Below are 26,017 nucleotides of genomic sequence, written 5' to 3'. Positions count from 1 at the left end.
CTCAGTTTAAAAGCTATATTTTTGATTTCTGAATCTTTTTAATCTTCATTAATCTCTCATTATGACAGGGTGGACATATTAAGCTTGACAACATTCAGTTTCAAACACAATAAGAGGAAATATAGGACACATAAGTGTAGACAGTTACTGTGTGCACAGCAGATTTTTTAACCTCCTCTGAAGAAAGGCAAAATGGGCATGAGGGTACCAAGGAGTACAGCAATTTCAAGGACAAGTGCAAAATGATTAATAATATTATGAAAACAAAAGTTATCAAAATTACTTATTTAATCAAATAACTTGTTAAAGAAAAAAATATTTAAAAATCGTTTTAATTCCCAGATTTTAGACTGAAGTTGGCTGAGTAGTGACGGACATGGCAAAAACACATCCATTCAATGAAAGAATATGGCAAAAACTGACAAAAACTTTTGGAAACACTTATCATTCTACCAGCATGTTTGTAAAGGTTTAACCAATTATATTAAAACTTCAGAATTTCATTATTTTGCATTATGTTTAGATAGGACTGATCAATCTTTTTGCACATCAAAGGCACCTTATAGTGATAATGACCCGAAATTATAAATATTGAGTTTGACAAAATAATCATGAAAACACCACACATATGGACTGTTCAAATAACCTTTTAATTTGAATACACTGAAAGCATTATCGTACATCAATAACTCAATGCAAACTACGCATTACAGTGCACAGTTCTGTATGGATTATAGCTTGTCAAAAACAATAGCCTCAGTTTTGTTTGATAGCTGTATCGTGGTCTGATTAATTGTGCGCTTCGAAAGTACAAAATAGACACTCAGTTGCTCTCTTTTCTCTCCCAAGTGTGGTGCAATTTATTTATTTCTTGGCAGCTTGGAAACGCTCGCTGACATTCTCCCAGTTTACAACATTCCAGATGGCTTTAACATAGTCCGGTCTAACATTCTTGTACTGGAGATAGTACGCATGTTCCCAGACATCTATCCCAAGCAGTGGGATGAGACCTTGAGTTTAAAATGGAAAACAGAATATATTAAAATCTAAAATACTTTAACCACTATAACAGTCAGCAGACATCTTTCAAAGTGGGGTTAATCACAATATGACTTTAATAATTGTTTTATTTAAAATTAACAATAATTTATTACTATACAATATTACTTTTTAGGGCGTCACGGTGGCGCAGTGGGTAGCACAATTGCCTCACAGCAAGAAGGTCGCTGGTTCAAGCCTGTCAGTTGGCCCTTCTGTGTGTAGTTTGCATGTTCTCCATGTGTTTGTGTGGGTTTCCTCTGGTTTCCCCCCAAAGTCCAAAGACATGCAGTACAGGTGAATTGGGTCAGCTAAATTTTCTGTAGTGTATGTGTATGAATGAGAGTGTATGGATGTTTCCCAGTAATGGTGTAGCAACTGAAAGGGCATCCATTGTGTAAAACATATGCTGGATAAGTTAGTGGTTCATTTCGTTGTGGCTACCCCAGATAAATAAATGGACTAAGCCGAAAAAAAAAGAATGAATATTATTTTAAATGGATAATTAACTCTTAATATTGATATTCTTTAATTGTTTACTCGCCCACCAGTGTTTCTTTCTTCTGCTGAATATAAAAAGATATTTTGAGAATGTTGGAATCTGGTTGACTTTGACTTCCATTGTATTCATTTCCACTGTCAATGGCTACCAAGTTTCCAACATTCTTCGAAATATCTTATTTTTGTTGACCAGAAAAAAGAAAATCGTGAAGATTTGGAACAATTGAGGGTGAGTAAATGGAAAGTAAATAAAGTCTTTTTGGTTGGTGAATTCAAAATATATTTGTCATTAGCTTAATTTAGAAAGTCCAAAGACATTTTTTTTCCTTTTCAAAACAAATAAATATATATTCCCAGAGATGGTTTGCAGCTGGAGGGGCATCCGCTGTGTAAAGCATATGCTTGAAAATTTGGTAGTTCGACCCCAGATTAATAAAGGGAGTAAGCCGAAAAGAAAATGAATGAATGAATGCATGAAATAAAAACATAAAAACATTTTTTGTTGTTTTTTTTTAATAAAAGTATTAATTAAATCTGTTTAATCATCCATAGCAGTGTTTCTGAATCCCGTTCCTGGAGGACCAACAATGATGTTTTGAATGTCTCCTTTGTCACACTCATTACAGTGGTCTGTTTTTCATACGTGGATTAAGCAGTTAGCTGGATTTGGTTATTGACGATTTGACATGATCTAGGATCATTTCGTTCTTCAAAAATCATCTGAGAGTTGTTGTCATAGCAACAGTTCTGGTAGCTCAAACCTGCTCAGGAGCAGGCTTATTTCATACAAACAGGATTAGATTGGGTCATTTCAGCAAAGGTAATACTAAAAGTATGTACTGAATACTGACATTCTTTAACAGTAGTAACTTATAGATTACAAACACTGGGGAAAAATAGTTAAACAATTATATACATTTATATAAATAGTAACTTTTTAAATAATGAATAAAACTGTTATGCAATCTACACTCCGAAATAAAAGCACAAAAACTGTTTTGTGGTGTTCTCTCCCCAAGGGGTTTAAACAGAACATTTAATAATATGGACTTTTTAGATACAAATGTGTACTATTTTAATGTACCGACCCAGCTTTGGTCAAAGACTACAGAATACACAAGACATGACATCTCGTATGCTTTTAAATGGGGTAAAAGTGTAACTGTCAATATGGTAAATAAAGCCCTGCTTTCTAGAAGAGAAGCCAATCAGTGATCACTATATTGTATATAAAGCCCGCCTTCTTGTACAGGAGCCAATCAGCGATAGCTATAAAATGACAATACTCAAGGGAAGGGGCTCGGATTTTGTGCAGATTTTCGGTTATACGAACATTTAGGAATGAAACTAAAGAGACACTTGTTGTTTAATTTTATTGGTTATTTGTAAAATTAAATGTAATCATAATCTTGGCGAGTAGTTTAGAAGAATTTGATGTTTCCCTATTCAAACAGAATGCCCAAGCATACTGCCCGAGAGGCGTTTCAAAGATGACAGCAGATTGAAATGACTTGCCTTAAAAGGACTTTGCTTAAGTACAATTAGTGTATGATAATGGACATGACCAATATTTAAACTTTTTTTTTTTAAAGAAAAGAATAATAGTTTATGCAGTCATGTAAACATTTTGACATGACAGGCTTTGCAAAAGTTGCAGACAATTTTACCACTATCAAAATATGTTTTTTAATGCAAAATTAAACGACAATTTATTAAGATGTTTTAATACACCTACTATAATAAAGAAAATCCGCTCTTAAAGTAAATATAATAAATTGCTAAATACTCTCGACACATGAAAGTGTAAAGAGTGCAGCTCACAACAAAGTTGGAAAGTTATTGCACATCATATTCAACAAACCATTTACCATGAATTTTCTGTTATTTTGCTCACATGGATTAATCAGATGATGTCATTATGCTCCTATGCTGTCATCCAATCCACAGATCAGTCCTTCACAACACACGCAGCGATCTCAGATCAGTTTATCCAGACATTTTAATCTGATTCGTGAACTTGTTTGAAGAACCAAATTAGCCCGAGATCAGTTATCAACATTAATAGATCCAGGATCTGTCAAATCATCTTAGATCCTTTAAGCGAGGTACGAAGAATAAACCCCTGGGGCCTCATGTATCAACGCTGCGTACGCCAGTTTTCACGCTCAGATATGCTCACGTTTGGATTTACTAACGATGAAATGAGCGTGGGAATGTGCGGAGCTCCACGCCAACTTCATGGCTGGCGTACGCACATTTTTTTGTGCGTGTCTGTTCTATTTCCATTGGCGACTCCTAGAGGCAGTTGTGTTAAATGGCACTCTACAAAGTGTATGAGCCGTGGTGCAATGGCAGCTGTATGACAGGTTCATCTGCATGTCTAGCAGGTATATAAGGTTTCCATACCATGTAGTTGACCAGCCAAACATTAAAGTGCAATTTGCAGCTGTCGCCGGTTTTCCCAATGTAATCGGAGCTATCTACTGCACACACATTGCTATAAAGGCACCATCTGAAGATGAATTTGCATACGCAAATCAGAAACATTTACATTCAATAAATGTGCAAATAAAATATGATGCACAGACTTATTAATGATTCCTACTTGTCTTCATAGTGATAAATAGTAGGCAAAATCTGATATGTAGGGGGGAATGAGTTCATCAGACGCTGAATTCGAACCGAGTTTATGCTCAAACGTGTCAAAACAAGTTACCATGCGTTTTACAAGCTGCGCCACTCAAGCTATTAATGATACTACAATAGTTTACATCTATAGATTTCACTAATTCTTTTTTAATCCATTCGGTGCGATGTTCATACCCAACTGTGTTAACCGCATCAGCTAAACTCTCCCACACTATTTTTTTCTTTTGTTATTAATTCCGAAGGCTAACTTGCAAATAACACCGTTTTGCTTTGGTCTACTTCCGAAAGGAGTACCTCCAATTCATATTGTTCAAAGTTTCTCTTCTTGCTTGCCTTTGACATTACTTTTTCGTTTGGTTTTGCCAAAGTAGAGTCATTAGCATATTCATACGGATGTACAAATAATATGCGTGGGGCACATTTACAGCTTTGTGCGTACGCAATGTTTTAGTATGATTTCCTTGCAAGTCTTCTTACATGAGGCCCCTTGTCTTTCAGTTTCTGCTAATGAGTTGATGATATGAATCTGGTGTGTTTGGTTAAGGAGACATGAAAATAGTGCAGAGCTAGTAGTCCTCCAGGATTGTGGTTGAGAAACACTAATATAATCATTTGAGTTTTTGGTGAAAAGACTTTGAGTTGAGTAACAGAAACTCATGTTCATTCAGAAGATGAACAAAAGTCTACAATGCCATATGCAATACAGAAAAGTAATGCATACAAGTGCTGCATATTTGGATATACAGTCTACGTAGATGACTTATGAAGAAACCGGAGCACTTTATGTGCATTCACTGAGGGCCTTGTTAATGCATGACAAATGACAGTGTGTAACTTAGGGAATCATACCTGCACAACCAAAACAGATCTATTCTCTTTTTACTGTGGAGAAATTTACCTGTGGTCCCTTGCAAAGGGTCTTGGTTAGCACACGCTGCAATCCTCAATCTTCCGCTCTCCTTTTCAAAGCCCAGCCAGCCCCAGCCTGAGCCCTGAACAGCCACGGTGGCAGCTGATATCTTCTCTTTCATCTTCTGAAATGAGCCAAAGTCACGCTTTATGGCCTCCAACAGCTCACCTGTGACAGGAAAAAAACAGGTTCATCATTTCCAGCCATATGCTTTATAATTGTAAAATATAAATGATGAGTATTTTTTGATCATGATTGGCATCTGTAATGTGTACAATACACATCAAGCAGCTTAATCGAGGATTGGTGTTGTTGACTCAGTAGCTATGTTTTCATCCAAAGATGCGAATTATAAGCGCAAAACTGGAATACCGCATAACATATTTGAGGATAAAGCACTGTAGCCAAACAATGAGTCAAAAAGAATAAAATGTGACTTCCTGATAAACTGGTGTCAAATATCTAAAAGAAAAAGGGATTTTGTGATAGAAACCACTGTGGGCCTTTTTTTTCTTATATAATAAATTGTGCCTCAGAAGATGAAACGCAATTAACAAGCTTTGGCTTTTAAAGGTGCAATACCGCTCTTTGGAAGCGCAGACACTTACGAAGTTCTGGAAGGTAATAATACCAAACCACTTTGAATACAGACTTTGGCTAAGGCATTTTGTAATGACCAAAATAACATTTCAGATGTTGTGCAATGTGATTAGTTTGCCAGCTTGTCAAGTAATGGCATCCCATTGCACCCATTTTTGTTATCACATGATCTCTTAAAACAAAATTTGATGTGCATGCTGGAATTTATTCACTAAACATGCTTCCATTGTAGTTTATGCACATTTATCTAATCAGATAAAAAGTTAATCCTACTCACTTGTGTACTTAAATTTTTATGCACATGTTAAAAATGTATGCGCATCTTGGCAGTTACATTAAGCATTTTTTTATGTGATATTCCAAAATGTGCATAAAAATAGGTGAATGGATACATAGCAAATTTTGATGGACTGATGTGGAGTGAAAGAGTAAACTGTCATATGTCTTACCCTGTGGTTCTCCACCGCCATTGGGTGACAGATTTGTCCAGAATATGGTATGATTAATATGACCACCTCCATTAAATTTCAATGCAGGCTGAAGGGAGACTTGGGTTGTCACATCACCTGTAACACAGCAAAAGCAAACCTGAAGACTTTTTATAAGCAATGAAGACCATTTAAGTGATGAATCATAACTTTTGAATGTAGCAAATGTAATTTTAGTTTGGATGTCCAAATCCCATCACATGATCAAAAATCAGGCCTGATCACATGGTTTTAGACTCGATCAGAATCGGATGTTACGTCCCGATCAGAATATGAATATGAAAATATATATATATATATATATATATATATATAGGGTTGGACAAAGTCGACCAATTTGGCATTGAACAATGTCTAATGTGAAACATCGCGATGGACGATGGCATTAGGGAATTCATTATTTATGAATAATTAATTATTCTGTAACAAATTAATTATTTGTAGCCTACCGTTTCAACTGCCAAACCCACATGGTCTTTGTTTTAACCATAAACAAATCATAAATAAATAAAGATAAGTTAAACACAAATTACCACCTGTCAATCACTTTTCAGTGGGACTCTAGGCATGAACAGGCTGAGTGATCTGTGTTGTTATAATGGCGTCGATAAACTTAGTTGGTAAAAAGTTGCACAGCCAACAGGAAGCAGCCAACAGTAGCTGAGGCTTTGGCTAAAATGACTACGTACAAGCGTGAAAGCGAAAGATTGAAGTAGTGTACTGACGCTGTGACACGTTACCTGATAGATTTAAAAGACAGAAGAGTCGTTAGATAGAGATAAAAGTAATTAAATATCATGTTTAACTATAGTGAGACGCGACCCATCGGTACATCCTTAATAAACTGTCTGACGTTCACTGCTCTCTGGGGTTTTATGCTCAAAGCACCCGCTGACTGCTGGAGCTTAGACGCATGCATACGCTGCAGCGTATATGTGTGTGTGTGTGTGTGTGTGTGTGTGTGTGTGTGTGTGTGTGTGTGTGTGTGTGTGTGTGTGTGTGTGTGTGTGTGTGTGTGTGTATGTGTGTGTGTTCACGTGATGTGGATATCTGTTTGGCACATCGATGAAGTTGCTAGCGTGACACACAATCCAGATGAAATATGAAAGCCCAACATAAGTGTTGATAATATGCAATGTGATTTTTACTAAGAATACCACTGTAGACAACGATAGAAGGGTGTGTATAAAATGAAATAACAATTTGTGTCCACCAAACATAAGGAATAGCAATCTGGTTTGTTCTCACCCTTGGCCAGAGCCTCTTGATATTTCTCCTCTGTGACATTGAGGTTGTTGACATATGTTGCATGGTGCTTGCTGTGATGAAGCTGCATAATCTCAGCACAGATGTGAGGCTCAAGTGCACCATAGTCATATGTGAGGTCAGGGAGAGCGTGCTTCTGTCTGGAGGTCACAGCACCTAAGAGGGGGTTGAAGGTTGCAGCGCACCTATTGTTGACAGCAACAAAGAAATATATTTATGTTTTGAAAACAATATTGCTACAAACAGACAAAAAATTGTCAGGTTATGTTGGATTACTGTGATGAGTACACTGGATCACTGCTGCATGGAAAGTCACATGATCAGAAGTTTCAAACTAGGTTTAAAAAAGGGGGATATCATTTTTGATTAACATTTAGCAAATATTGTAAAAAGTCTTAGTCTTTCCCCTTAGACCAAATAAAGTAGATTTATATATAAATATGAGTGCATTTATATTTTAAAATTAGTAATCTATCAAGATCTAATAAGTGTCCTTGGCATCAAGTTATTTTGAAAACCTCTGGTAAGTAGCCGCTTAGGGCCCAAGGAAATCTGAATAAGAATAAATAATACTCTACATTATATATAATATTGTTTTCTATCATATTTTGTACGGTGAAGGTCTAAAAAGTTTCATTTTAACGTTATTATTACATCTGGGCAAATGTGTACCCTACTTTCAATCATGGACCAGTCCGGCAGTCGAACTAAATTGTTAATTCCGTATGTTTAGATGTGAATTTATCTTAAGAAAACAAATAGTTTCAAAAGTTTTACAAGGTACTTTACATATTATTATTTTGCATTAAGATAAAATGTAGAAAATTAGATTGAATAATATCAAAAAACTGCAAAAAAATAAATAAATAAATAAATAAATAAATAAATAAATAAATAAAGTACAAAAGGTGCATTTTAGATTTTATGAGCCCCCTGGCTGGAATTGTTTAGGGCCCCAAAAATCACTAAATCTGCCCCTGAGTACAGTATACATTAACAAGTGATAAAACTGACTGTTTGTCAAACATAAGTGCTTCAATAGCAACTGTTTGACACAAATTGCAATGATTTCTGATGAAAGTATTTTTTAGGAATGTTGACGAAGATTTGGTCGAAAGGTTTGTATGGTTCGTTTAAAATAAAAGCCAACAGCACACATTTAATTATTAAATATATATTAATTTGAACATTTTAACACGTTAAGCTGTTGTTTGACAGGCTCGACGGAGGCTAATGCAATTACAAGTACACAACTCATATACAACAGCAAATATAGCCTAAGCATCTAAAGTTATTCCTTGTTAAAACTACTCTCGTAATATTACTTACGTAAACTATTGCTGTCCGCTTAAACGCTCAACCAAACAGGTAAATGTGCGCAGGTTATTAATACCGCCATTGATTATATAAACAACATTTGATATTCAGACAGCGGCATATAGTATTAGAACCGATTCAGGCTTTATCATTACCTCCGAACATATCCGACTCTGCACAGCATGCTCTAGTCCGTCACACAGTGATACAAGCGACCAACCAACAGACCTAAATTCGCCACATTACAACCTGCCCTTGAAATTTCAACTTCAACTTGGACTAGACCATACCATTTTGTCAAAATAGGGGTCTGAGAAAATTTTTTTTGTATTTTTATTGATTGCAGACTAAACTATAAAGAATATTTCCGTGTAAAAATAAATTATGAATATTTGAGAGCATAGTATATATTATATATATCTCAAGGGATCGATAGTACTACAATGTAAAGAGGGTGCAAAAACCATGCCCCCTGTCCCAGTTGGTGTAATTCAGTCAGTCATTCTAGGCCTAGGTCCAGAGTGAGACAGTAAATAAATGGTTTCGTTTTAGAACTTTTGTTGCCTGATTTATTAGGATTGTACATTTTGTTTTGCTTCACATTAAAGCAAAATGAATAGCTCAATTTCTTTCCACTTAGTAATTTTGCAAAGAGATTACAAGCAATGGGTTAAGAATTACACAGATCGTAATTCCTATGGCGAATATCTAATGTAATTAACTTGATCATGTATGTATATAGAGAGAGTAAAACGTGTTATCGTTTAGTTAGCATTAAAGCTTACATACCAGGGTTGCCAGATCAATCAAAAGAAACGTGTCAGAAAACAAACCGGATATGAGAAAGGACTTTTGGAAAACACTAAACAGGACACACAAAATATATATTTTAGTCCTTCTTTTCTTGTGCCTTTATTATTGATGTCGTGGTGGTCGGTATGTTTTGTGTGGTAATTTGTCTTTTACAACTAGCTACCTACACCTAACTAACTAACAAAGCAAAAATGAAGTCAATTAATAAATGAATGATTATATACATTAACGTTTGAATGTATGCATGTAAGTTATAAATAAGCTATGTTATCATAATTGTAATAGGTTGTTTGTTGTACTGTAAAAGATGCACTGTTGTTCAATATCAACCTGGCAACACAGTGACAGGAACGTGCTCCTCCTCCTCAGCGCTCGCGCGAACGAACACACTGATGCTGTGCGGCTGAACATCGCGCACACGCTGGTCATGGCGGACGGGCTACCTTTCGTCTAAATAAAAAACGCAACATTTTCCCTATCCCGAGAACTATATTAATAAAAATAACTCTTTCGTATCTCACATTGGAAGACATACGTGTCATTCTGGTCGAGGCGAACCGGCTCTGGTAAGTGGTAGGGATTTAATACGGCTATTTCAGATAAAGTGCTGCTTCTCGGAGAGGGAGAGTCTCTTCCTTCTCCGCCATTTTGTGACAGCGAAAATGCTCCAAGAAGGCGCCGGTACATTTTTATTCCTGTGCGTCTGCAGTCATTTATTGTCTATGTTTTAAGACGAATCTGCATTATCGGCTACGTAAGTTCTTCATGTCTTCCCCGGGAGTAACGAGCACCGTTCCTGAGACTATGAGAATGGCGCGCGGTTGTTTGCGGCGCAGAGCGTTTACCAAGTCAAATCGTTAATTGACGAACTCAATTCGCCTGAATTACGAAACTAACCTTCTTGTTTGGCTATATGAAATAATATTTAAGGGCTACAGTTTGCATTTTTCGATTATAATACGTTAAATGTGCAATTCAAGATGCATATAACGTTTTAGCAGTAAGTTAAGGTTAGGTCAAAATGTTAAGTGATATTTTTTCACATTTTCGCAGTTTAGTTTGTTTCCACATGTTTGCTGCATTTAATTATCAGAAAGTGAATAATTGGCCTTAACTAAGCAAATTCCTCCACAATATCTGTTGTAATTGAGAAACAACAACCTCTCCCTCGCCTGGTGGCCTATATTCGTTATAGCACACGTGTAGGCGTGTGAAATCCATGCAACTGTCTCTAAATCTTTTCTGCATATTGTTGCTTGAAATTGCGTGTGTAGGTTTGATTCATTGATTTATTTGAACTTACTAAGTGTTTGGTTTGTATGCTTCTGTCTTGCAGAGATCAGAATGACCAATGAAGAACCTCTCCCGAAGAAGGTGAGCTCTTTGTCCCAGTCTAATCTGATTATATGATTCTTTCTCCTGAACAAGGTCTCTTTATGAGTCTTTATTTTCTTTTTATGTACTTGCAGGTTCGCCTTAGTGAATCTGACATGAAGACGCTGACTCGAGAGGAGCTCTGTACCAGGTATGTAACCATTCTCTCTCCCGCAAAAACAAAGTATGCAAGTTGAAAGATTCTTGATTGTAATGCTGGTATGTTTTCTTTCCGGGTGTAGGTGGAAACAGCATGAAACTTACGTCCAGATGCTTGAGGCGAAATATGCTGATTTAAACTGTAAGTATGCACATCTTAAATGTTCTGAATAATTCATAGTCTTGAGTGCTTTACTCAAGCACAGAGTGTTCAGTCTTTGTGTTAAAGTAATGTTATTGCATAAAATGAATTGTTGGTAACTAATGCATTTGTTTCATGTTGAAATGTCTGCAGCCAATGACGTGACAGGCCTGAAAGAGTCTGAGGAGAAGTTGAAGCAGCAACAGCAGGAATCTGCACGCAGAGAGAACATTCTGGTGATGAGGCTTGCTACAAAAGAGCAGGAAATGCAAGAGTGTACAGTAAGTTTTTTTTTCTTTTTTTTCTTAATCACTACTACATCTGTTTACTTCTGCTTTATGATCAAGTCTATTCTTGGAAATATGTCAGTTTGTTTGAGTAGTACTGAGTGTCTGAGTTTTGTAGGTGCTGCCTAAGTTGCACACTTCCCTACTATAAGTAGGTGCAAATAGTAAGTTATTCAAAATGAGTATCCACTCAAGAAGAGTGCATGTGATTTGAGATGCTGCTTCTGCTCATGGGTCCCCACCATGATGATTTCTTTTTGTTTACATATAGCAGATGCATTTCTTTTTCTAATGATCTGTGAGACATCAAAAAACATTGCAAATGTAATAGCTGCTATGATCTAGTCAAATGTGTTTTCAAATGTCGGCCATGCAAATTCTAGCTGTAATTTATCATGCTGTACTGAAGCGGATATGAGCATAAATTTTCCAACATTTCAACATGCTGGCATAAAGCAAAACAAATGCAAGTGGTGGCGGATGCAGGCTTGTGCATGTCTACAGTGTTCCACCTTTTACTGCAACTTTCACATTCAGGCACAAACTTTATTTGTAGCAGGTACAAATGACATTACGAATAGGGTTTGGAGTTTCAACTAGACTAGTTTTCATTGCGGTGATTGTTTAATATTGGGACATCAAAGCACTTCAGTTATACAAGCTACTCATTAACTAGACAATGAGCTTGGTATTAAACAGTTGTTTCAAAAATTAAAACTTTAACTGTATACTAGTTTCAAAGCTGAAGTTTTTTATTTATATAAACAGGGTTCATACCATCATAGAAAACCTAGAAAAGTCATGGAATTTTGACATGGTGTTTTCCAGGCCTGCTAAAGTTTTGGAAAAACAAAAGCCACAAAGTTTTGGAAAAGTCATGGAAATTGGATATCTGTATACTTGAATAAAGGTTTTTTACTTTTCTTCCTTGGCCAATCATATACTCTCAAATTATTAGTGCGGTGTAAGCATTATCTAAATCAAATTTACATAGATATAAATTGAAACTAAATGGATTGTTGCGTATTTTATGATATGCTGTAATAAATTTGAACTTGCATTGTTTTTCTTTTACCTCATATATGTAGATAATGCATGAAACATTAGGCCATAAATATTTACTTGTAAGTCTTAGAAAAATCATGGAATTTTATTAGCAAAAATATGTATGAGCCTTTTATATACGTACTTGCATACTCCATTGACTTTTAATTTTTAGTTTGAAATGCTGAGATTCTAATGGTCTCTTACCTTGCAGACCCAAATCCAGTACCTGAAGCAAGTCCAGCAACCGAGTGCAGCTCAGCTGAGATCGTCCATGGTGGACCCAGCCATCAACTTATTTTTCCTCAAAATGAAGGCTGAACTGGAACAGACTAAAGACAAACTGGAGCAAGCCCAAAATGAACTGAGTGCCTGGAAATTTACACCTGATAGGTAAACTAAAATAACTCCCCCCTCCAAACAAAAAGTCAAGACTTTCCTGATTCACCCCCACCTTCTCCTCTGCAGGAGTGCAGATAATGGTGGGGGAAGACTGAAATGTGTTGCTCACAACGAGACTCAGACTTTAAAGCAAAAAAGCTCAGAACAAAAGACATTTTTCTTTTGTATTGCCCTGCTATTACACATACCGTAATGTAAAATCAGAACAGAACACGGCAGTTTGGTCAGGTGACACTTTTGTTTCAGCTCTTTCTCTCCCCCCCACACCCCTCATGGTACAGAAGCCTGAAGGAATCGGGACTGTTCCTGAAGAGGTGGTCACGTCGGAAACTCAGCCCGTGTTAGAAAGCTTCCTGTAACAAATAAGGCGGCCTATGAAAGACTTGAGCAAAGCGTTGGCTCTGGAGCTGGTTGAACTGTAGTTTGCAGGTCACTGATTGAACATTTAAAACATGACATGGCCCAACTAAATGTGTTGCAGAGGAAAATGCCCCCATATAAACTCCATCATAGATGCTTTGAGACTCTGGTTAAGAATCTAGAATGTAAAACAGGGAGGCGGGAATGTAGTGTGATGCAATGAAATGGGGGTGGAGTTAAGCAATCTTAAGACTTTGGGGGAGAAAGCCTTTATGATGTAAGACTTTGGGGGAGGAATCAGACATTCTGATCTGCAAAGACTTTCATATATGTTCATCTCACAGGTGCGACATACGGTACAGTGTCTTAAACCTTTTATCTTTTTTTGTGTTCGTAATATTATACTTTGTTTTTGCTCTGGAAACACTCCTTGCATTCACAGTAGAGTGGTCCAAACGAATTGAATTTATTTAAAATTGGCTGTTGCACTGCTGTGGATGCGAATATAATTGTTCTTTTCGATGTGAATGCAAATGTGCCATGTGTGATAGTAATATGTGTGAATAGTACAGCTATTCAATGTTCAAATGTCTGTGTATGATCATTTGTATTTTAACTTGTGTACCTTTCTAATCCACTTTTTATTTTTCGGTCATCCAGTGAAAGTTTAATTTTCTTTTTTTTTTTCTCTCAGGTCACAAATTTTTTGCAGGTATTTTGCTCATTAGAAATGTTCTAGCAAAATCTTACACTTCAACTTTGTTGGATTTCCTATCTGAGTGAATCAAAAGTAGTTGAAAATATTTAGTCAAAAGTCTTTTGAAATATTGACTGCTCTAAAGTGGCATAAAGAATTAAGCGGTTGTCATTGGAAGTTAGTTGTAGGATTCCCATAAAAGTTGCTGAATTGGTTTAAGGAAATTGTTTGTATTTGATTGTTGTTACATTTGATCTCAAACTGCTCTTAAATGTAAAATGTGAGCATTCGTTCTGAAGAGAGTTTAAGTCTTATTGTTTAAGGACAGTAGTGTTACTGCTGTATCTGGCAGAAAAGCACTCAAGTATATTCTAATACTAAAGAAAACATCAACATATCAGTATAATCTTTGCCAAGTTTTTTACTGGAAATAGGTTAAAGGTGCTGCTAATTTAAATGAAGCGCTCTGGCCATGCAACTTTATTGCATCTTTGTAATATTTTGCAGTGATAAGAAATTGATCTGCCTACTGTCAAGACTCTTTGTCATGTAGTATAGAACCAGTCATTTTTTTAATCAACTGATGCAGATATTGTTGGTAGCTCGTAGCTACTTTTAGATTAACAGGTAGGTACTAATAGTCACTGAAATGGAAATTGCTAATTGGTTTTGTACCATGGTCAATTACCTGGAGTACTATCCTGTTAGATGCGTTCAGATGTATTGCACTTGTTGGTTTACTTGATTTGGTCTGCCAAATGTTCATGCATCTTTTCCCAGTATTGTTTAAACTGTTACTTGATTTTCTTGATTGTTGTTGAGTATGTTTACATGCACACCAGGAAACTGCTTATTGCGAAAGATTTGTGAAAGTATCATTGTGCTGACATGTTTTGTCAAAGCAGCATATACCTGTGGCACGATTAGCATTTATTTGGCTGCCTGATCTTTTTCCATGCACTCTTCAAAAAGCTGCCTATGCATTTACATGACTACATAAGACACAATCTCTGCTAGCATTCTGCCAATGTTAAATCATGTTGACTTTCTTAAGAATACCAAGCTGTTTTCATTAGTGCTTGTAAACATACTCTAATGGTCAACTATATTTACCAGTCCGAAGACCAGTGTGGCCATTGGAGAGTTGGAAGCTATTTCTGGTTGTTACCTTCTAGTTTGTAAATGCAATGGTCACTTGTGTTGACCCTGTGGCCATGTTCACGATGTGATGTTAGACTTGTTTCCCTTGCAGCCAGACTGGTAAGAAGCTGATGGCGAAATGTCGCATGCTGATCCAGGAGAATCAGGAGTTGGGTAGGCAGCTTTCCCAAGGGCGCATAGCCCAGTTGGAGGCCGAGCTTGCCTTGCAGAAGAAGTACAGCGAAGAGCTCAAAAGCAGCCAAGATGGTGAGCGAAAGTCTTTCTTTGGTCAACTCCATTCTGGATTGTTTTGAGCAGATCTCCACTCATCTTTGTGTGTTCTCTTTTTTTACCCATGTATTTTTGTGGTCCAGAGCTGAATGACTTCATCATTCAGCTGGATGAGGAGGTGGAGGGCATGCAGAGCACCATCCTGGTTCTGCAGCAGCAGCTGAGGGAGACCAGGCAGCAGCTGTCTCAGATGAACCAAACCCAAGGCACTTCTAGTGGAGCTGGCCCAAGCAGAACTTCCCCTTCAACAGCCTCCGAACCTTCCACTCAGAGTGAACCAGCCAACGCCTCCAGTTCAAATGTGGGGAAAGACTGCGGAAGGGTGTCCAATGGACCCTCCAATGGGAACTCATCTCAGAGGGGTGCATCTGGCTCTAGTTTGTACAGGGAAGCAAGCAGTGCAGATGAAGATTACCCTCCATCACCCTCTGTCTCCAGCCCCACCCATGATGGCATATCAAAACTCTCCAACCACTCAGAAGATGCAGTGAGCCAGAGGGGTGGAGAAGGGTACGTGACTCAGCTAAGTGCAGGCTATGAGAGCGTGGACTCGCCTACAGGCAGTGAGACGTCAGTGACCCAGCACTCGAACGATACAGACTCCAATGCTGACTCCCACGAGGCCGCTGCTGTCCCCAAAGGCAGCAGGACTGCAGGTACGCGGCACAGCACTCAGAATGGCCTGGACTCATCTGCAGCAGCAGTTGCCACCAACACCTCCAATGCCTCTGCAGGGTCTGTTTTGTAACATTCTTCTAGTTTCTGTTCATTTTTTTTTTTTTTAAGTAACTCACAACAAATAAACAAAACAACCCGTCACACTTCAGGCCAGTTAGTTCTTGTTCAAGAAGTGGTCAAAAGCATCACTTTTGTTTTGTACCCTCCTTCCCATCATAACCTATTTCAGTACATTTGCTACATGCTCGAAACTGATTACGTTTATAAAATGAGCAACACTGCGTTTGTATATTTGATTTTTTTTAATGAGAGTTTTAAACCATTTTCCTCTGTCGAAGTGATATAAACACTCGGTTCTGTACTGTTCATTTGCTCACTTGCTAGAACTCTGAATGATTTAGCTATGTGTGATGTATCAATGCTCAAGTCTTGAAACTGCAAGTTCAGAGTCCTTAGTTTCCTGATGTTGAACTTTTTTTGTTCCTCTACATGACGAGAGAAAACGTTTTTGTTTGACTTGTGTGTAGTTTTTCAAGACGTATCTTGTTAAATTCTGATTTCGATCCTTTTCATGTACTGACCAAATATCAATAAAGAGTTTTAATATGACTCTGTTCTTGCTTTGTTTTTCTGCCTTGAATTGTCAAAATGATTGTCTAACAACATCAAGTTAATGAATTAAATAAAAGTTTGATGTTCTGCTGTAAAGTGACATTTTAATAAACAACTGATTTGTAGAGAAGATTGGGGTTTAGGTTTTAGTTAGCCGTCCACACCGTTAGATGGCGCTACCTCAAAATAAAACCAATGCATCCTACTTTTGTGTCCTGATGACGACAAAGCTTTCGTATTCGTTTATCAAATGAATGGGACACCGAGAAGTAGGACGTTCCGCAGTACAACCTGCATTCAGACAGAGTCAGCCTACCAAGCACATAACCAACCTACCGGACAGCAAAGATGAACACGGATGCGATTGTTATCGTTTCTGCCGCAAGGACTCCTATAGGTAAACTTAATCTCATATATCCTATCTTTATGGCTCTTTTCTCACAATACTAAGTAACGTTACATTCTACCTTTTAGCTGTTATCTGCAGCTTGTTTATGGGTTACAGTAGAAAGTTGTATGTCCTGTATGGTTAAGTTACATGAATGAAGAACAAAACAAGGTGATCTGCACGACGAATCTTGTTGAAGGAGACTGTTTGCCGTAGTAAATCGTATTTTTTTGTCACAGTTGTTGATTTGAATGATTGTGCTACACGGCTGTCTTGGACTGTCTCGCTATGGTGCAGAAGGAAAGTAAAGCCGCTCTTATTGGTTGCTCAGCGTTCTCTGCCGAGTATTCGTGCTCTGATTGGTTGCTCGGTCTTCTCCCTAGTGTTTATTATCCTCTGATTGGTCATGTTATTGTAGCACCATGGCCAGGTCAGTCGTCAAAACCTTCACAAATCCTTAAACACTATTAGATAGTATTCATTAAGTAAATAATCAACATTTTAAAAAAAATATATATATAATTTGCTTAATAATTAATACAAATATCTAAATATATCACAAATAAAGCATTAAAACTGTATTTTTGTCTGTTTTCACATACATGTGCTTTTAGTGTTTTGTCCTTTACTATTATTTAGTAACTATATTTGCTATTATTTAATCACATTGATTAGCTGTAAAATGTTAAGTAAGTAAACTTTCCCAATGATGGGTTAGGGCTGGAAGGGCATCCTCTGCGTAAAACATGTGCTGGATAAGTTGGTGGTTCATTCCGCTGTGGCGTCCCCTCATTAATAAAGGGACCAAGCCGGAAAGTAAGAGGAATAAATGAATGATAAGTAAACCTCTGGTGACACAAATGCTAAAAAAAAATATATGTATATATAAAAAAAAAAAAAAGATTTTATAACAGTTGGTTTTGTCACGGTATAGATTACCTCTATTATCAAAAAATAGATGACATGGGTAAGCCTCTTTTCTTTTTTCCTTTCTTTAATTGTTCATTTAACACAAAAGTATAAATATTTTTGCCTTTTATCTACAGGGGCATTTAATGGAACCCTAAGTAGTGTACCCCTCCATGAACTGGGAACGCTGGTCATTAAAGATGTGCTGAAGAGGGTCAATGTGAAGCCAGAAGAGGTCTCAGAGGTCATTATGGGACATGTCCTGACTGCAGGTGAGAATTTAACACTAAATGGTGTTCTACATAGTGTTTTCTAGCCTGCTTGCCATATTAATATATAAAGCTCTTCAGTGACAGTGAAGGTATAGTTCATATTTTTATGTACATATGTTAAACACACTACATGCACTCAACATTTCAAAAAATAAAGATTGCTCCTTGTCTTTGTCTGCATTCTTTCTCTCAAAAATCTAAATAAAATAAAATAAAAATCTAAAATATACATTTAAATAATTGACTTGTCAAAACAGGTGTCTGATAGTTTTAGCTTAAAATGCTATCACACATTCTTCACAGCGGATGCCCTTCTGGCTAAAACCCATCACTGGGAAACACCCATACACACCTATTCACACTCATACACTATGTACAATTTAGCTTACCCAATTCACCTATAGTGAATGTCTTTGGACTGTGGGGGAAACCGGAGCACCTGGAGGAAACCCATGTGAACACAGTGAGAACATGCAAACTCCACACAGAAATGCCAACTGACCCAGCCGAGGCTCAAACCAGCGACCTTCTTGCTGTGAGGTGACAGTGATACCCACTGCGCAAACAATTTAAACAAAAATCAGCTTAGTGTTTATATTAGTGTTTATAGGTAAATGAATCTAGAGTCATGAATCACTTTAGCTTCTCTTTTCACTCTGTTTAGGTCACGGGCAGAACCCTGCGCGGCAGGCAAGTGTTGGTGCTGGTGTCCCATACTCAGTTCCAGCATGGAGCTGTCAGATGATCTGCGGATCTGGCCTGAAGTCTGTGTGCCTTGGTGCTCAGTCCATAATGACGAAAGAATCCACTATAGTGGTAGCAGGAGGCATGGAGAGCATGAGTCGGGTAAGCCCACTTCTTCCCTCCTATTCTGTTTTACAAAATGTCCCTCACATTCGAAATGACCTTAACGACAAATTACTAATTAAAACATCTTAAAACAGTATTTAGAAAGGTTTTTAAATAGTTTTTGGTGATTATTTTTAAAAACTGTCTATATAGGGTTTTTTTGACTTTCACAATATGCACGTTCCAAACATATTTTAAAAAAGCATGTACCAAAAAAAAAAACATGTACATTTGTTCACAAAGAAGACAATAATATTTCCTCTAAACATTCATACTAAATGCAAATTATATACAGGTCAAGTTTGAAACTTGATTTTGGTTTAGATATTTTATATATGTTTTTGAATTTCCCATTAATCCATATATTTTAGCCAAATGTACTTAGATGTACGCTAAATTTAAAAAAAAAGAGTCATGGGTTTTGGGGAGGGAATTACATAATTAAGAATGACCACACAGAGCTTTTCCTCTCCATTAGGCCCCTCATATAGTGCAAATGAGGTCAGGGGTGAAGATGGGAGATGCTACTCTGCAGGACACTATATTGACTGATGGACTCACAGATGCTTTTTATAATTACCACATGGGAATCACAGGTAATCTCTTAGAACAGACTACATTTGTTGTGTCCTTTTGTAGCAGGGTAATTGAGCTAGTTTTGGTTGTGTTTCTGTCTTAGCGGAGAATGTGGCCAAGCAGTGGGGGGTGTCCCGTGAGGCTCAAGATCAACTGGCTGTGACGTCACAGAACCGAACTGAAGCAGCTCAGAAGGCTGGTTATTTTGACAAGGAAATTGTGCCAGTCACCGTTCCCTCTAGAAAAGGCAAGAGGCTCTTTTCTACTCAGAAATGTACAATGTGTGTGCGCGTGAGTGGGCACGTGCGTGTGTGTGTATACAGTTGAAGTCAGAATTATTAGCCCCCCCTTCGAATTCTTTTTTTCTTTTTTAAATATTTCCAAAATTATGTTTAACAGAGCAAGGACATTTTCACAGTATGTCTGATAATATTTTTTTCTTCTGGAGAAAGTCTTATTTGTTTTATTTCGGCTAGAATAAAAGCAGTTTTAAATTTTTTGATAAACATTTAAGGTGAATATTATTAGCCCCTTTAAGCTATATTTTTGTTCTATTGTCTACAGAACAAACCATCATTATACAATAACTTGTCTAATTACCCTAACCTGCCTGGTTAACCTAATTAGCCTAGTTAAGCCTTTAAATGTCACTTTAAGCTATATAGAAGTGTCTTGAAAAATATCTAGTCAAATATTTTTTACTGTAATCAAAGCAAAGATCAAATAAATCAGTTATTAGAAATGAGTTATTAAAACTATTATGTTTAGAAATGTGTTGAAAAAATCTTTTCTCCGTTAAACAGAAATTGGGGGTGAAATATAGAACTGTTTAAATGTAATGGAAAAAAGTAATATTGTGAAACTTTTAGTCATTTTTTTCCGGTTCAGCTTTGTTATTCCTGTCTTCAATGTCATTTGATTCTTTTTAATCCTCTAATAGAATGATTTCGAGGCCAAGAAACATTTAATAATTCCATCAATGTTAAAAAGAGTTATGCTATTTCATTTTGTGGAGACCATGATAAATTAAATTTCAAGATTCTTTTTAGTAAGTTCGAAAGAACAGGATTTATCAGAAATAACAATTTTTTGTAACATAATAAAATGTATACAGATTATGATTATTAATAATAATAATAATACTTTTATTTATAGGTATAGATATTCGAGGACACCTTACAGTATATCACAGGCACATCATAAAAATACAAGCAGTAAAAAGCAATATATTCCAGAATATTATTTCAGCAAACCATTAAAAGCTATCCTGAACACAAAAAAAATGATCTGAGATTTAAAATTAGAAATAGTGTCCACCTGGAGAATGTAAAGGCAGGGACTTCCAAAACTTTGGTGCTGTGCATCTAAAAGCCCTGCCATTAAATGGCTTTACCTTAGGACAGATAACAGTTGATGATCTCAGTGAGCGCAAAGGAGTGAACAGATGAAGAAGATCACAAAGATAGTGAAGTGCAAGTTATGAAGAGCTCTTATGTTAAGAAAAGGATTTTGTATTGTATACAAGCCAGTGAAGGTGAAAGAGAATTGGAGTCATGTGATCAGAAGCAATCTATGAAGCAAATAGTGCAGTGTGATCGCGGCTTTATAACAGAAGTAGTTTTACCTACTATTACTAGTTTAACAAACTATTCAGATTATCTAAAATTAGTTTGACAAATATCTGAATGTTGGAATGAAGGTTAGTTGCTTTTACTTCTTTTCTTTTCTTGGCCAAAAACATACTCTCACATTATTAGTGCTGTGTAAGCATCATCTATTTTACATAGTTTCAATTTATATTTATATCTTTTGCGTATTTTATGATATGCTGTTTTAAATAAAAAATTTTTTTATAATTTGTCATGTATATGTAGACATAACATGAAATATTAGGTCATGAAAGATGACTTGAAAATCCTGGAAAAGTCATGGAATTTTTGTAGTATAAATATGGATGAACCCTGTATATAGAATGTTTTGAATCTTTTATTTATTAGGGATACATTCGATTTAATCAATTTTCCATAGTTTTTATTTAAAACAATCCAAAATAATAGCAACAGAATTATGCAAAGCAACCAAAAAACAAAAATGAGGCAGACTGTTAACCTTTGTTCCATTATCAGGTCCAGTCGAGGTCAAAGTTGATGAGTTTCCTCGGCATGGCAGCAATATTGATGCTATGTCCAAACTGAAGCCCTGTTTTGTGAAAGATGGCTCTGGTACTGTGACAGCTGGTAATGCGTCAGGTAAATGGTGATATCTTACTCTGTTATGACATAACAGTAGTCATCTTGACAGCCTGTGATGATTTTAATGCACCACTTTTGTGATGGTTTTATTTAACAGGCATAAATGATGGTGCTGCAGCTACTGTTCTTATGAGCCAATCAGAAGCCCAGAGGCGGGGTTTAAAACCAATGGCACGCATCACTTCCTGGGCTCAGGCAGGCCTTGACCCTTCAGTCATGGGCACAGGGCCAATACCAGCTATTAGAAAAGCTGTGAGTGTCTGTTGAGTCATCGCAAGGTTTAATTTAAGAACACGAATGAAGGAGGAAGTCTTGTACACAGTGCTTGGACATTTAGAATTACTCAAAGGATAAATATAATCCTAAAAATGAACAAACAAGTTTTATACACACTTATGTGACAATATATTATAATAAAACTTTCCCTTGAGTTAATTAAAGTATCTTATATTTTGTATAATTTATATAAATTTATAAATATTGAATAAATTATAAGTATGAATAGTTTGTATATTTTGTCTAAATTCAACAAAAGTGCTTTTTTTTATAATGGTAACACTTTACAATAAGGTTGTATTAGTTAATGTTAGTTAATGCAACAAACAATGAACAATACATTTATTATAGTATTTGTTCATGTTAGTTAACATAAGTTAATGAAAATAAAGGCTTATTGTAAGTTCATGTCAACTCACAGCTTTATTACCTAATGTCAACAAGCATGAATTTAAATGTTAACAATGCATTAGTAAATGTCGAACTATTATTAATAAATGCTGTATAAGTATTGTTCGTTAATAGTGCATGTTAGTAAATACATGCACAAATGAAACCTTACTGTAAAGTGTCACCAAAATAATACTACTGTTTTAAGTCAGTTGTTTCGATTCTGTGTCCAGATTGAGAAAGCCAGATGGAAACTAGATGAGGTTGATCTGTTTGAGATAAATGAAGCATTTGCATCTCAGTCTATTGCCGTAGTACAGGATCTTGGTCTAAACCCTGACAAGGTAAGTTATTTTTCCACTTTGTAATACACATACGTTGCTTCATTCAGCTTTACACAATACAATATTGACAGAGTTACCCAATGATTACTTTACCATTAAAAAAAGTGTAATATCATGATGAGTTTCAGCTTTTTTGCAAATATATCTTGACCTTTGTTCTTGACTAATGGTATCAGTGACCAAACTACTACATGAAGATGAAAAAGTTTAACTTAAATAGCTGCCGATGGTGGGTGGATTGATCAGATTTGCTAACACTGAAAGTATTGGTATTAAAAGTGTTAGTTTTTTCCATGAGGGGATTGAATTTAACAATAACTTTTTAACCCTTTATCAACCTCATGTCTAGCAGCTGCTGTTTATTTAATCAATTGAATGGGGTCAATATGTGCCATGTCAACCAAATCTTAGAAATTCCCCTAGCTTAAATTTTTCCTATAATGTTTATAAGCAAGACAAAGTGAAAAAGTCATGAATGTATTTTTTCAATTTAGACATTTTATACATAAAAAAGAAGTTGACTTTGTTACACAAATGTATTTGAATGCATCTTCCAAAAAACAAAAAAACGAATTTTTAGTTTTGGTAATTAATTCCAACATACAATAATGGCATCCAGTGTGTCGCATGATCAACTGCTAAATTCAGATCTGCATTCACATTAAATTGCTTTAAATAGGTTTCTTAAAGGTGCAGTAGGTGATTGTCTTCAGACACATTTTTTGTTGTGCTGGTTGAAAGTCTCTTCACATTCCAATAGTAATGATTAATGTAAATGATCTTAATATATTTATATGTATTTTTATACTCTGGATATGGCATAAAACTAAAAAATGTTCATCCAATTAAATATTGTCGGACCAACAAATAACTTAATGACAACAAGTATCTCAAACTGTCTGTCAACAAATTAGAATTTCTGCACAGCTACTTTAAGCAGACCGATACGTCACTCGCGCGTACACGTGAATCATACGAATCTACCGCTGACAGTGAGACGTCATCAGCCAAACTCTGCATCAACCTGAACTTCTTTCTGAAAAACCAGCCTGGCCTTGTGTCCATAAAACGAAAGATTGTTTCTGAAAGGACTTCTGCCAAAAATGCAGAATCAAAAGTTTTGACACCACAGCTGAAGTGTTACTTTTAGACAGGTTTGTTTTGAAACTATTTTAGCCACGCAAAACTTACAGTTGAAGTCAGAATTATTAGCCCCCCTGAATTATTAGACCGCTTGTTTATTTTTTTCCCTAATTTCTGTTTAACAGAGAGAATATTTCTTCAACACATTTCTAAACATAAAAGTTTTAATAACTCATTTCTAATAACTGATTTATTTAATCTTTGCCATGATGACAGTAAATAATATTTGACTAGATATTTTTAAAGACATTTCTATACAGCTTAAAGTGACATTTAAAGGCTCAACTAGGTTAATGAGGGTAACTAGGCAGGTTAGAGTAATTAGGCAAGGCATTCTATAAAAATTATTTACTGTCATCATGGCAAAGATAAAATAGATAAGTTATTAGAAATGAGTTCTTAACTATTATGTTTAGAAATGTGTTGAAAAAAATCTTCTCTCCATTAAACAGAAATTGGGGGGAAAATATAGAGGGGAACTAATAATTCAGGAAGGCAAATTGAATGACTTCAACTCTATGTTTGAGATAAATGAATGTGCAGCACAATTTTTCATTGTCTCTCTGTCTCTAGGTAAATGTGTGTGGCGGAGCGATCTCTCTTGGTCATCCTCTTGGCATGTCCGGCTGTCGTGTGTTGGTGACTCTTCTTCATGCTCTTCAGAGGACAGGCGGACGGAAAGGAGTCGCCTCGCTGTGTATCGGCGGAGGAATGGGCATCGCTATGTGTGTAGAGAGAGAATAAGGGCAAATGAACACCCTGTAATTTTGAGCTTTTAACCAGACTTTGAATCCAGCTTTTCACATTCAAAACAGATATGAAAACATATGGTAAAACTTAAGTATATATGCAGCGTTAATAGTAAGGAAACAGCCTGCAGTAAAATGCACTCAATTCTGCCTTCTTATCTAAACTCATCTCTAATGTTTCATCATATACAGTGGATCTGTTTTGCACTTAACATGTATTGATTCTCTTCGGGTTTATGGTACATGAAAAGGACTTGTTGAGGTATACCAGCTTTTAAGACATTCCCTTTCTGTATAAATTGTTTACAGTTGCTGAGACACTCATGTAGTAGAGCTTTTATTGGTACTAACAGTAGGCCTGTCCACATGCGTGTTAGTTATGACCTGTAAGTCATATTGTGGTATTTATAAATATTAAATTCATCAGTTGAATGGAGTCGGTCCTGTTTCCAGCACCTTTTCCAGACCTGTCTACACTGTGCAATAGAAAACTGCCTTAGAGAATGTCAAATGTGCCAAAAAGTAAAATTAGCCTCTATCCTGTGCTTCCATTAGGCTGCTTTTAACTCTCTCTTCTCCTAATTAATACCTCAGGGGAAATGCTGTTTACTTATATAGCCCGTGTTGTACTCTTAATATCACTGCCTAATAAAGAACTTAATGAAGAATTCTGTGTCCTACGGTGAATACAAGCAAGTATGGCCACTGTTTGATAAATAATCTAGAAATGTTGATGCACGTTTGACAAATAGAGCTATTGAGCAGGCTTTCTGCCATCCTTATGTTGAAAATAATTAATAAATATAATGGTTTAGTCTGCCAGTTAGTCAGCCAGTTTCTCTCTCTCAAGTTTAAGTTCAAGTTGCTTTACTAGCGTGACATTTACAGTATAGCCAAAGCATTTTAAATATGTATAAGATATGTAACATATTAACATCATCAAATTAATAAAATATACAGTAAATAAATAAATGGCAAAAAAGAAAGAAAAAAACAACTGATTATACATTTGATAATTTTAACAATTACAATAATAATAATAATAAAAAGAAGTCGAGAGTTTTTTAAATAAGATACATGAATTTACATTAACCATTTCTC

At 36.1% G+C, this 26,017-nt stretch overlaps 3 protein-coding genes across 14 annotated transcripts; 2 read left to right on the top strand and 1 right to left on the bottom strand.

Annotated features, from left to right (window-relative positions):
* Positions 1 to 631: 631 nt before the first annotated feature.
* On the bottom strand, positions 632 to 9,001 carry sod2 (superoxide dismutase 2, mitochondrial). The gene is given in 5 exon segments (NM_199976.1): positions 632 to 1,010; positions 5,087 to 5,266; positions 6,148 to 6,264; positions 7,435 to 7,637; positions 8,925 to 9,001. Coding segments are annotated over 5 exon segments (675 nt in total). The 5' UTR covers positions 8,954 to 9,001; the 3' UTR covers positions 632 to 864.
* A 986-nt stretch (positions 9,002 to 9,987) lies between these two features.
* Positions 9,988 to 16,765, top strand: wtap (WT1 associated protein). 8 transcript variants are annotated; one of them, XR_015517464.1, is made up of 8 exons: positions 9,988 to 10,148; positions 10,919 to 10,956; positions 11,052 to 11,107; positions 11,199 to 11,257; positions 11,411 to 11,538; positions 12,803 to 13,694; positions 15,300 to 15,454; positions 15,562 to 16,765. XR_015517464.1 is itself a non-coding variant. In NM_199853.1 (8 exon segments), coding segments are annotated over 7 exon segments (1,272 nt in total). In that variant the 5' UTR covers positions 9,992 to 10,148; positions 10,919 to 10,926; the 3' UTR covers positions 16,227 to 16,765.
* A 238-nt stretch (positions 16,766 to 17,003) lies between these two features.
* Positions 17,004 to 25,584, top strand: acat2 (acetyl-CoA acetyltransferase 2). 5 transcript variants are annotated; one of them, NM_131370.2, is given in 9 exon segments: positions 17,040 to 17,165; positions 18,203 to 18,337; positions 19,002 to 19,183; positions 19,665 to 19,782; positions 19,866 to 20,009; positions 21,889 to 22,011; positions 22,112 to 22,266; positions 22,914 to 23,024; positions 24,741 to 25,584. In NM_131370.2, coding segments are annotated over 9 exon segments (1,188 nt in total). In that variant the 5' UTR covers positions 17,040 to 17,116; the 3' UTR covers positions 24,912 to 25,584.
* Positions 25,585 to 26,017: the final 433 nt, after the last annotated feature.

Source organism: Danio rerio, chromosome 20 (assembly GCF_052040795.2).
Source record: "Danio rerio strain M-AB ecotype USA chromosome 20, GRCz13ab, whole genome shotgun sequence".
In the NCBI taxonomy this organism is placed as follows: Eukaryota; Metazoa; Chordata; class Actinopteri; order Cypriniformes; family Danionidae; genus Danio; species Danio rerio.
This window is presented reverse-complemented; position numbering and strand designations above follow the sequence as displayed.